Source organism: Phalangium opilio, unplaced genomic scaffold (assembly GCF_054372755.1).
Source record: "Phalangium opilio isolate 3A_F unplaced genomic scaffold, DU_Popi_V2 ptg000209l_1, whole genome shotgun sequence".
NCBI classification, from domain to species: domain Eukaryota; kingdom Metazoa; phylum Arthropoda; class Arachnida; order Opiliones; family Phalangiidae; genus Phalangium; species Phalangium opilio.
Window position 1 is genome coordinate 6,426,333 of NW_028324217.1, and position 12,056 is coordinate 6,438,388.

Genomic DNA, 12,056 nt, shown 5'->3' on the forward strand with positions numbered 1-12,056 from the left:
ACTACGTAATTTTGTGTCAACGTGAAATTATTCGTATTTTAAAGATATACAACCTTTTATTGATAAATATGGAACCGATTATGAAGGATTTTCACTCGTCTTAAGTTTATTTTTAGTTTTGGTTAGCTTTTAGACCACACTATTGGGACTCCTTTCGAAAGAACATGAAACATTTTACTTGTCTCCATCTGTTCTTTTCTTCAAAATTGTACTGTTTGATATTGAAATTCATCTCTGCAGACATGAAACTTAACGAATCTATCATAATTTTTTATATATTGCTACAGAATTTTAGGATGCTAACAGCAATTTTTGGTAGGGTTTACGGATATTTTTGGGGGGGGCTAAGTTTGGAATTTGGGGGGGCTATAGCCCCCCAAAAAAGGCCTAGCGACGCCACTGATTAAGAGGATACAGAGGGTCATCCTTCTTCTATTATCCCCTTCTGGTCGTACGAAAGTTATCCCGAGAAAATGTTTTGAAACCAGTGGTGGTTATTGCCTTCTGATAAAGCTCGAGCAAATAATGATAATGATAATTTGGATACAAAGTTAATTTTTCTAATTTAACTAACACTTTTCTAAGGTTATAATGGAGGGTACACCAGATGAAGATTTCAGACTGTGGCTTACCAGTTATCCTTGCGATGCTTTCCCCGTTTCTATACTCGAAAATGGTTTGCAAATTACTTAAATTACCATATACCTTTCATACTCTCCATAAGTTTGGGTCTACCTCCATTCCGGAATTGTATAATTTTATTTCCTAAGTCAGGTCGGGTTACAGGTAGATCTAGGTATCACAGTAGGCGATGGTTTCTGGAGAGTATTAAAGGCCTTATCTGGGAGGACATATTGTGAAGGAGATCATGACACATGTTTAGAAATGGGCGGCGCGTTTTCTGTTCGTTCAGGACTGCCTCACCACTCCCAAAACCACGGAAAACCGTCAGAGCTTTAAAATTTTATTGCGTTCTAAAGATAATATTTTTGTCCATTGTTAAAATGCGTAAAGTTTTTACTGTTATGCAGTTCTAGCTACCCTAATTTCCAAGAATTTATCAGCTAACAGGTGTACGGGTGCAAGTTCAATGGCGACTTCTAACCCCTGCCAAGGCTATGATCCCTGCGGCAGCTCGGTGTGCGGTCGAGCTGCGCAGTAGAGATCTTACTAGTACACCTCATACTTTTTCCAACCCCCCTAGGACTTGAAATTGTAAACCACCTCAGCATACTGATTTCAACTCCTTCTATACGTGCTCCCAGATCTTATCTAATAAAAATTATAACTTTGATGTTAATTAGCGTTTAAATGAAATGTGTAGGTGTGAAAATGACAAACGAACCCCCGAAAGGTTTGAGGGCGAACTTACTGCGTTCATATTTGAATGACCCTATATCGGACATGAACTTTTTCAATTCATGCTCTAAAGTTCGTACATATGTAAATTAAGCTGATCTAAATGGATTCTTAATAATTTATCATAATTTAGAAAGAAATATGGCAAAAGCTACTATTTAGTTTATGCTTCTTTCACGCTATGGTTCAAGAGCGTAAGAAATTTGGACCACTTGGTTGGAATATCCCTTACGAATTTACTGATTCTGACTTGAGAATTAGTATGACCCAATTACAGGTAAGCATTTGGTGTATTAGATTACATTAATGTATTTTAAATGATTTTATTGTTAGATGTTTCTGAATGAATATGAAACTGTTCCATTTGATGCCTTAATTTACTTAACGGGAGAGTGCAACTATGGTGGAAGGGTTACGGATGACAAGGACAGAATACTCTTAATGTCAATGCTGAAGATTTTCTACAATAACAATATCATAGAAGATAAATATTACAAGTAGGTGACAAATCGCTAGTTTTCAGGGTTATTTCACCTGGGATGAGACTAGTTTCAGTGTTATTTCACCTAAGATGAGACTAGTTTTCATGGTTATTTCACCTAGGATGAGACTAGTTTTTAGGGTTATTTCACCTGGGATGAGACTAGTTTCAGGGTTATTTCACCTGGAATTAGACTAGATTTCAGTGTTATTTCACCTAAGATGAGACTAGTTTTCATGGTTATTTCACTTTAGATGAGACTATTTTTCAGGGTTATTTCATCTAGGATGAGACTAGTTTTCAGGGTTTTTTCACGTTGAATGAGAGGGTTGAGACTAGTTTTCAGGGCTATTTCACCTAGGATGAGACTAGTTTTCAGGGTTATTTCACCTAGGATGAGACTAGTTTTCAGGGTTATTTCATCTAGGATGAGACTAGTTTTCAGGGCTATTTCAATTTGAATGATACGTTTGAGACTAGATTTCAGGGTTATTTCACTTTGAATGAGACAGTTGAGGCTAGTTTTCAGGGTTATATCACTTTGAATGAGACGGTTGAGACTAGTTTTCAGGGTTATTTTACTTGGGGTATGTTATTTCGTCGACGTTTGAATTGCATGGTATTTTCTTACTTCTTCAGATTCTCTAAAGATGAACTGTACACCCTACCAAAAGCAATTGATCACCAGGGTTACGTTGACTATATCCGAAAGCTACCGTTAAATCCAAGCCCCGAAGTATATGGATTTAATGAAAATGCCAATGTTACGAAGGATAACCAAGAAACGCAACAAGTATATATGCTTCTAAAAACATAACCAAATAAATATAGAAGCAACACCGACAATTACCAAAATTACTTACTATAAGTGAGGATACTAGTGACATTACCAATAAAGGGATATTATTCATGCTTCTCAAACATGTATAAGTATCATCGTGGCTCCATAACAATGCCCCTGTGTTGCTTTTGTTTCCTGATAATATTTCTGATTTTTGAGACTTACTTGGCTTACTAAACTAATTTCTCACAGTTATTAGAAGGAATTCTATTAACACAACCTCGGGCAGCCAGTGTTGGTTCCCAAACATCTTCGGAGGTTGTTGATTCTCTAGCGCAAGATCTACTAAATAAATTACCAACAGATTTTGACGAGAATAAGGTGATTCTAATTGCAATTTTATTTCTAAAACGATGGAGACAAAATACGGTTTTTGTTAAAAATAAAAGAAAAGAAAAATATTTCAATATTGAATATTTCAAATTTGAATTTTGTGCCTATCTTCAATTTTTACGAATCAGGCGCTGTAGCGTAAATTTGCGCTTGTGCAGAACTGTAGGATTAAGCCATTGCTCGGTACTGGTTTTGAAAGTAGGGGGGGAGAGACAGACGGTGAATTTTGGTCTCTCCGAGCCTCCTATTCGTGCTCACTGCTTTAACCTTGAAGGAGAAAGGGATGGAGTGGTCGTAAAGGAAGCCCCTTGTGTCTTAAAAATAGAAGCTACTTCTCAAGCTAAAACAATGACGTTACGCGGCAGCACTTAACAATCGACAACCGAAGGGTAGGGGCGTGCGCAATGCACACTGGGAGACTTTCATAACCTGAGGTGGCATATCATAATTACCACTCCATTTTACATCTTTTCTCCCTGCTTTAACGAAGGTCTAACACGTAGACTCTAGCGAGTTAACCTCATTGCCCTTATCCCCATTAATATTGCAGATAGACACTTAGTTCTAAATTGAAATATGCATTTTTCGATTTGATTAAAAAACTCTTAAGATGAAATAATTATTTTTTTATTTTGTTTGGTTGGATGTACTTAAGGTTGCAAAACTGTTTCCGATGTGCTATGAGGAATCAATGAACACTGTTATAAGACAAGAAATAGTGCGGTATAATAGTTTATTGAGGGTGATTAGGTCATCGTTGATAATATTACGTCGCGCGGTCAAAGGACTGGTTGTTATGTCGCCCGATTTGGAAGACTTGTTCGACAGTGCCCTAGTTGGAAGGATTCCATCAATATGGCAGGCTAAATCTTATCCGTCTTTGAAGCCACTCGGTTCCTATTTTGCTGATTTTCTAGCAAGGTATGTTTATTATGACAATCTGCATAATAGCCTATTGAGGCTAGTACAACGGGCTGAACATAAGCGTTTATTTGTTTTTCCTTACATGTAATTCTTCATATCAGACTACAGTTCTTTCAAAATTGGATTGACCATGGCATACCAAACGTCTTCTGGATATCTGGATTCTATTTTACTCAATCGTTTCTAACTGGTATGTTTTTATCCCTTTTACTTTTCAACATATTTTAACCATTTAAGCCTCGGTATTTTCTAAACTGAGATATCAAATTCACAATAACGTTACACGTTACATATATGCGCGCACAAGCACACCTTCCATAGAAATGCGACCCAGTTTCCCAAATTCAGATAGGTATCAGGCCCGATATAGAGTTGCCACTTGCTTTTAATGGCAAGAGTGTCCATGTGCACGTGTTTCTCTACTAAGCCTAACGTAAGCCTTGGCCAATATTAGTGCACTTCCAACGTTGTTCCAACTAACCTATTTTTCTGAACTTCACCGTTTCTACTCTTGCAATGTAGGGTCATTAAATTTTAGTTCAATTTATCCGTAGGCACACTTCAAAACTACGCGCGAAAGCACAAAGTCCCAATTGACGAATTAGAGTTCTCCTTTGAGTTAATGCCGGATGACTTCGAAATAACTGATAAACCCGATGATGGAGCTTACATTCAAGGGTTATATCTAGAAGGTGCACGTTGGGACCGACTAGAACGAAAACTATCCGAATCCCGCCCAAAGGTCCTGGTTGACCTGCTTCCCACTGTATCCTTATAATAAATTTAAAAGGTTGCTGAATTTTTTTTTGCAAATGTGACACTTGACAGAAGGTCTCCATAGATATGGCTGAAACCTAGGCTTAAAGGTCACCATGAAAATGTCATGTCGTATACCTGTCCGGTGTACAAGACTCGTGCCAGAAGAGGAACGCTGAGCACAACAGGACATTCAACTAATTTCATACTTTCTGTTGATTTACCCACGGACCTGCCATCAGATCATTGGATTCAGCGTGGAGTTGCCATAGTGTCTCAACTGGATAATTGAATATGAGGATTGAGGTAGGCCTTTTATTTTCGTTTTTGGACTCAGTGTTGCATGCGGTTTAAATATCATCAACGATTTGAATTCTTAGTACTTACATTTCTTTGCACACCGTTTTAATTTACGTCACGCATTTTGCTTCTTAAGTCAAATCACGTTCACGTTAAAAAATAAGCATAAGTATACATGTGTAATATTGCAATGTTTTGTGTTGCATTGCATTCGTTAGCCTAAATTGCTCCACCTCGGAAAGGCTATTGCTGCATGGTTTTCAAACGTTCTTGCTTTTACCCGAGTTATATTATGAAAGGGCATGTTCTTGTAAACGCTCTCATAGCTGTTAGCTTTGCAATTTACCTGGCCAGACTTCGAACCCGGAACTCATACTTGAGGATCGCCATTTATAAATCCCAGACCTTAAAACGCGCCACCACCCTATTAATCTCCCATACCACCCAACCCCGCTAATCGTACCACTTTCGTGGAACCGACCCTTTCATCGAACATCAACGTTACCGAGGTTGGGCCTCAAGCCCATAGTCATGGATGATTAAGCATTGAGAGGAAATAGAGCGTCATAAAATTGTAAAGCAAAGATAATTAAGAATAGTGTGGAAATGTAAGGTTGAAAACGAAGATATTTCTAATGACGGGCTAAGTTAAGGGTGAAGTCCAGTGTTTTGAAGTAATAAAGGCAAACCCCCTTCTCAAGAGACGATTTTCAGAGCCATGTATATTTTCGATTTGGCAAAACAAAAATGTTCAGTGCTGCCTCTAGTGGCTTATCTGCGTGCTTCAAATCGCTAGACTTCCCCCTTAATAGTATCAAAGTATTACAATGTAATGCTTGACAAACTCCACTTTTTATTCTTTCCAAAAATTCTGAAATTCACAATACGAAAAATGAGGTGGCACTTAAGGGTAAAATAAACAAAAATAATTAAATAGTAAAGTTACAATAATCGTTAAAGCTAGATACACACAATCTAGCTTGTACATTTACGTTAATATATTAATGAAGTTTAAGCTTTAACAATTGACCTTATGCGGAAAAAAACCTCAACACAAATAGGTGTTTAAATTGTAAATTATCGTAATTGGCTTAACAATTGAGCCTTCGAAATATTTATTCGAATTTAATCTTGGTATACATTTAGTATACTTTTTTTTCATTGTTCAAATATGAGTATTTACATAATGGAATATAGCTGCCCATTGGAATTACGTTAAACGAAACTTGATAACTTAAGACTTGGCGTTATTCTTATGTTTGAATGAGTTTTGATGAGTTAAAATTTCGCTACCACCATTGCTGCGTCGGTTGTAACTCGGTGGGCCAGTGTAAACCGAATTAACTACGGGTGGTGATGATCTATAGTTCGAGTACGTCGAAGACCCCGAATAAATACTTTCCACAGACGAGAACTTTGACCCTAAGATTCGGTTTATTCGCCTGGCTAACACTACAACAACCCCGGTTGAAAACAGCAACAATATTGCTAAAATGGCCGCTAGAGCCAAAAAACTAGTACAACCGTTGCGTAAAGCGTTGTTGTTTAAGGCTTCAACTGAAATTAAAATAAGTCAATGGTTAAGCCTTAGCAAACATTGCTAGTTGAAATTAAAATAATTCATATTTCAAATTGGAATCATGGATGTATGTAAAAGATACTAGCATTATGATTAATTAAAGAACCCTGTGCGATGAAGCCTTGTCACTTGCATCGCGAATACACTTTATTCCTGATGTAAGTGACAAGGCTTAACGCGGGATGTTTAACTGACAAATATGGGTCAAAATGATGCGTCGTCTGCTTCAGAGTCGAATGTTTCAAACTTTCAATATTTACAAAGTCTGAGATTATGGTTTTCAAAATTTGACTTACGTCCTGGGACGACAACGGTGATTCCAATGTTTTCACCAATATTGGCAGCATCCGCCCATGAGTCATGATCTGGTACTACTTCACGACTTTCAGAACTGATGGCTCTCAAATGGTGATTGTCGCGGTTGCCGGCAGGGTAACTATTGTAGCGGTAGGTAGTGTGGTTACCAGCCGCACGACGTTTTCGTTTACCGTAGCCTGATGGTTGAAATAGGTCCATACAGAATTCCTACGTAAGGTTTTTATTGTAAAAATATTTAGTTGGCATTGTCGCCAATAGCAAACGCTTGATTTGGTAACGGGAAGCATGGTTAATAGAACCAGAAGTTCACTGATATAAACAAAAGAATACTTCATTCACAGTTCCCAGCCTTTAGCTGTAGACTCCATGTAAATTTAGAAGCAAACGACCCTACTCTCAAAATGTACACTTACTAACCAATCAGAAAAGAGATTTATGGAGGTCAAAGCGTTATAGAAAGTAGTACCAAGTGCCAAGCCAAACGTTAATTCTTGGTACTAGAGTTAGCATCTACTACTACTATGCGAGCCTATTGACGCATGTGCTACGGTCGTGAAGATAATCACACGCAGAGGGGGTCGACACTATTCTGAGAGGTAAAGGGGCGTTTCTCATATTACACATCACTAGCAAGCTTCGATGGAGTACACTGTTTGTGTTTATCCATGAACTTTGGATAGAACGAAGTATTTTTTGCTGTTTGGTTATATTTATTCTGTTTTTTTGCACACGTTCACTGCACCACGAAGATTCTCTGTGTGTTCCTTATGTTCATTTGCTTAATTTTAACCAGCATGCACTATGGCTTTTTCGCTCAACACTTCTTTCACACTTGTCAGATATTTCATACCAAATTCTTAATAATAAAAAATAGGTGTGTTCTTACCGGCAGACAATCAACAGCTTCGATGCAAGCCTTGATTTGAGAGTGTAACCACATTTGTGAGGAACTGATCATGTTTTCCAACATAAATGCCTCGAAATTGAGCGTAACTTCGCCTGGTTTGTTTTCAACTCTCGTTGGTTGCTCGGGGACGATGCTTTCGTATTCTTTTAATCGGCATCTATTACGAGTATTCCAAAGAAAAATTCGAAGTTTTGTAGGCCACTGTTTTGTATTTTGTCTATAACTAAAATAAAACACTTACCCATCTTTCACCAAGGTTATGTGATCAGAAGAGTAGGGATCGCCTCTTTCAGTTGAAACGGTCACTTCCATCAATTTCAGGTATCTCCATGCTTGAAAGATACCAAAATAATGGTCAAGACGCGACAAGTAATATAATAAGTATGAAGTTTCCAATTGGTGTTTGTTGCCCCAGGTTATAGATAGCCGGGTTTTACGTGAAAATGGGATGGGTAAGACGACTTCCGGGGTGTTTCTGCCTAACCAGGTGTATTGTTAAGATACGTTTGAACAAATATCTAACTGGTTGGCGGAAATTATGTTTTGTTATGCTTTTTGTAGTAAACGGTTTACAGCTTTGTACAAATTTAAAATATTCCCCTAACATCTCGTTTATTTAATTTTGACCGTTTTCAAAGACTTTGTAATCGAAGTGGTTTGCTACAACGCCATTTCTGCGCAGTCTCATGACACAAAACGCCGACAGCGCAGGCCCCAAAACACCAAATGAAAGGCAGTTTTATACCCTCTTAGTTCCATCAAAATTATATATTGAGTCAGGAATGCATACAGCTACTAGTAACCATTATGCCCCATATCTTCCACGTTTATTTCTATGCGTGTTTTGTGGGCCTGGCTTAAGAACATACTATACGTCACGTCTCATAATTCTGACGTATTTCTAACTGTAATTTCATTGGTTGATAGCAACTCGATATCAAAGTGCAACTTGCAGCGATATAAATTATTCAGGGGGTTTAATGATTAGTCTAGTTTTCGCCCCAAAATCCGCCTAGATACGTTGAGAAAATGGCCACACAATGATTCCAATTATCTGTATATATTCTTAAGTTGTCTAGATTCAGATTAAGGATTCGATATTCGCGTGTTAGGTGCCAAGCTCAATTGAGGCATTTCAACTATCAATATAACCATTTTTACCCGCCGCCAGTTCCCATACCACACCCACTATTAAGTTCCATTACCTGAATGTGTATTAATGGCGGCTCTAAGTTGTAACAGAGTTCCAATAGCAACGGCTCCGTCCACTGGAAAATCAAAATTTCCACTTCTGGGTGTCGATTCCTGAAACAGGGCCAATTCGTATTCCAATTTTCCTGGCGTTTCTTCTACAATTCCTGAAACTCTCGTGCTAGATGACCTTAATTTTAATCAAAATTCATTATCATCGGTCTTATCAGGAATTTATGCATTTAAAACAAGCAGGAATGAATAAACAGTTAAACTTTACTTCAGTCCCATTCCTAGCTCAATGGAGAGTCCCACCTCTCAATAGGTAACGAAATTTAAAAAAAAAAAAATCTTTCAAATTATATTAAATCAAGAACCCATATAAAAATCCGAGAAAGTTCAAAGATACAAATAAGTGCATAAGCTTATAAGACATGTTCCATAAGTGTGCCACTCGTTAATGAGAGCTTGTCATGAAGTGACGTAGGTGAAACGTCATAGACTCTCGTAAAGCGACGCCTAGTGAGGCCCTGTCAAAGACTAAAGAGGTGGATGGACTGCAAAACCGAGTGTAGTCAATTCTCACATCGTTCTTGAACTAGCTCTCATTAAGCCTCTAATATTACGAAGTATGGGTAGTGACATACTTATGGAACATATCTTATAAACTTATGATAAGTGTAATGACGCCATTCTCATCGTACCAATTTCCTTAAATTAACCACTACATTAACTTCAAATGATTTGTGAAATTACCACCATATTAGTTTTAAACAGTGATTTCTGAAAATTGGGTAACACCCAATAAAATCCATGGTTTTTTTGATTAGAACCTTGCAAGGTATGCTATCATACTATCATCCTTATCTCTCCATGCTAGTGCCATTGTCTTTCTGGCGCCAAATTACTCTCCCATTTATCTACCACCCCTTATTCATTCCTGCTAGTTTTAAATAAATAAATTCCTGATCTTATATTGCTGAAAAAATATAAAATATATATATATATAAAAAAATCTTATGTACTCGTACAAACTTCCGGTAAAACCAGTGCTCTTATTCTTATGTACAATCGCTTCCGGTGGCTTGCATTTGATGACGACATCTTGATCGTTGAACATAACAACGCCGTCCAATCGTGGGAACCAAATTTTGACATGAACGAAACCCTTAAAAGAAAAAAAAATTAAGACCCAAATACCGTAAATCATATTTTAAACCAAATTAAAGCGATATTTCCGAATTCCAACTTCAGGTCAAAGTTCAGGAAGACATAGGTCAAATTTGGGAAAGATTTGGTCTTTTCAAGGATTAGCCTTAGAACTATAAACTCCTTCGTATCTTAAACTGTCATCTAGACATCTTTAAAACCACGTTTTGAAAACCTTTTAATCTGGCATGTAACAAAGTAACAGACAAGTTGAAATATTTTTTCCTTAGGGCTTATTTTTATTACATTCATTATTCAATGAATGATGTTAAAGAAATGCTTCTAAACAGACGCATTTAAGTTTAAAGTTGTAGTATTTAAAGGGATAATAGCATATTAATAAATCATTATATTTTGGTAATAAATATTTTCATCTGGAATATATGTTAAAGGGATGCCTTTTGTATAGGGGTGTGTCAAGAACTACATTTTGAAGTAGTAGTGTTACTATTTTCAGGAGTAGATTAGTGATTGGGCAAAGCCACGTGACTGTAAGCGTGGAGCTAAACTACTCGGCGGATAGATTCAACGGAAATGCCGAAGTCCATTCCCAATGCACTGACATAGATAAAACAATTCGCGCATGCTCAGTAGAGTTTGATTTAAGATAAGCTTGATATAGGCCCCGCCTCTACATAGCGCAATATACATAGATTTTATACAATAGCGTTTATAATTGGGTAGTTTAAGTACTCTTGCTAATTTGTTTCTCTAAACGTTGCTATTTGAATTACTATTCATTTTTAAAAGCTTTTTAAAGGGACTGTAAAGCGGGTATCGTCAGGTGGGTAAATTCTGTTTGAAATACGCCACAGACACCACGTGACTCCAATATACAAAGCCTCAGCAGGGATCGAGTGGGACTGAACGCCTAGTCCTTATTTTTCGCGAGATTGCAGTGCTAATTTCCTGACGTGGTAGTTTTCGAAAAAAAACGAGATAAGCTTCTTTGTTCAACGCCTTTCTTCAGTCACGTGATTAATACGTATTTCAAATAATTTTCACCCACAGATCGTTGCGACTTTACAGACCCTTTAAATTAAAACAAACTAAATGAAATTTCTTACGTTTGCTTTGAAAACGGGACATCTGGTAAAATCAGTTAGTTTGAGTCTGAAGACCGTTTTGGTATTGTCTTCCGGATCCAACCATATCCGGCAATGCTCGTCAGTACTGGGTTTAATCTTTCGGTTGTCAGCGAAGGCGGGGTGTCCTCGGAATCCCGGTGGTTTCTTCAGTCTGGCTGTTAAGATCTCGGCTCCTCCTTGCGACGAAGTTTCGTGGCAAACAATGTCCGATACTAATCGCGTTTTTACAATGGTAAACCGGGTATTAATATTATGTTTTCTAGGTTTTTGTTTGTGGATTTTCTTAATTCTATCATTTTTCAAGAAGTGGGTTGGTTAGTTTTTGCTTTGCGTGTTTAACATACCTTGGTAATCCTGGGAATTTATCCTTTGTACGAAGCTCTGTAAAAGTTTCATTGCTTGTTTTAATGTTTGTAGTTTTGTTAATAGGAAATGAATTTAGTAGTGATTGGCACAGAACGATATGATATCGGTATTGGTGAAACATATGGCACTTCAACCGATGTATCGGTTGGAGGATAATTTACGAATTTTCACCGATTAATCGATTAATAAATTAAAAATTGGTTAATCATCGGTAAACATTGGTTAATATTCGGGAAAAACTGGTTAAAAGTCGGTAAAAGTTTATTAATAATCGGTAAAAAATCGGTTATTATTGGTTTCTTAGCGTTAAATAATCGGTTATTTCACCGACTTTAAATAATCGATTAAATCGGTATCGGTTTCCGTAAAACTGCAATATCAGCCATCACTAGCAATTATTGAAG

At 37.3% G+C, this 12,056-nt stretch overlaps 2 protein-coding genes across 2 annotated transcripts in view; one reads left to right on the forward strand and one right to left on the reverse strand.

The window, feature by feature from the left end:
* Window positions 1-8,049, forward strand: part of LOC149618702 (dynein axonemal heavy chain 3-like) — a 75,107-nt gene extending 67,058 nt beyond the window's left edge. Inside the window, exons 55-65 of the mRNA XM_089855181.1 lie at window positions 586-676; window positions 1,325-1,431; window positions 1,493-1,636; window positions 1,693-1,856; window positions 2,480-2,633; window positions 2,874-3,002; window positions 3,670-3,935; window positions 4,040-4,128; window positions 4,493-4,704; window positions 4,780-5,000; window positions 7,784-8,049. Of these exons, the coding sequence (XP_089711307.1) occupies window positions 586-676; window positions 1,325-1,431; window positions 1,493-1,636; window positions 1,693-1,856; window positions 2,480-2,633; window positions 2,874-3,002; window positions 3,670-3,935; window positions 4,040-4,128; window positions 4,493-4,704; window positions 4,780-4,986 (1,563 nt within the window). The 3' untranslated portion in view covers window positions 4,987-5,000; window positions 7,784-8,049. The remainder of the gene's footprint in view (window positions 1-585; window positions 677-1,324; window positions 1,432-1,492; window positions 1,637-1,692; window positions 1,857-2,479; window positions 2,634-2,873; window positions 3,003-3,669; window positions 3,936-4,039; window positions 4,129-4,492; window positions 4,705-4,779; window positions 5,001-7,783) is intronic.
* LOC149618705 (uncharacterized) lies at window positions 5,830-11,682 on the reverse strand. The gene is made up of 8 exons (XM_089854521.1): window positions 11,631-11,682; window positions 11,266-11,498; window positions 10,015-10,157; window positions 9,004-9,179; window positions 8,040-8,130; window positions 7,778-7,955; window positions 6,870-7,098; window positions 5,830-6,551 (listed from the first exon to the last, which is right to left on the reverse strand). Exons 1-8 carry the CDS (start codon window positions 11,680-11,682, stop codon window positions 6,229-6,231), a joined length of 1,425 nt encoding a protein of 474 aa, XP_089710647.1. The 3' UTR covers window positions 5,830-6,228.
* Between the last annotated feature and the right edge of the window lie 374 nt (window positions 11,683-12,056).

Bases quoted from the DNA above. Each gene is read 5' to 3' on its own strand.
- LOC149618705 (XM_089854521.1), bottom strand. From the start codon at position 11,682: ATGAAACTTTTACAGAGCTTCGTACAAAGGATAAATTCCCAGGATTAC. The intron at 11,499-11,630 runs GTATGTTAAACA...AAACGCGATTAG, and splicing joins AAATTCCCAGGATTACCAAG to TATCGGACATTGTTTGCCAC. The intron at 7,956-8,039 runs GTAAGTGTTTTA...TACTCGTAATAG, and splicing joins ATAACCTTGGTGAAAGATGG to ATGCCGATTAAAAGAATACG.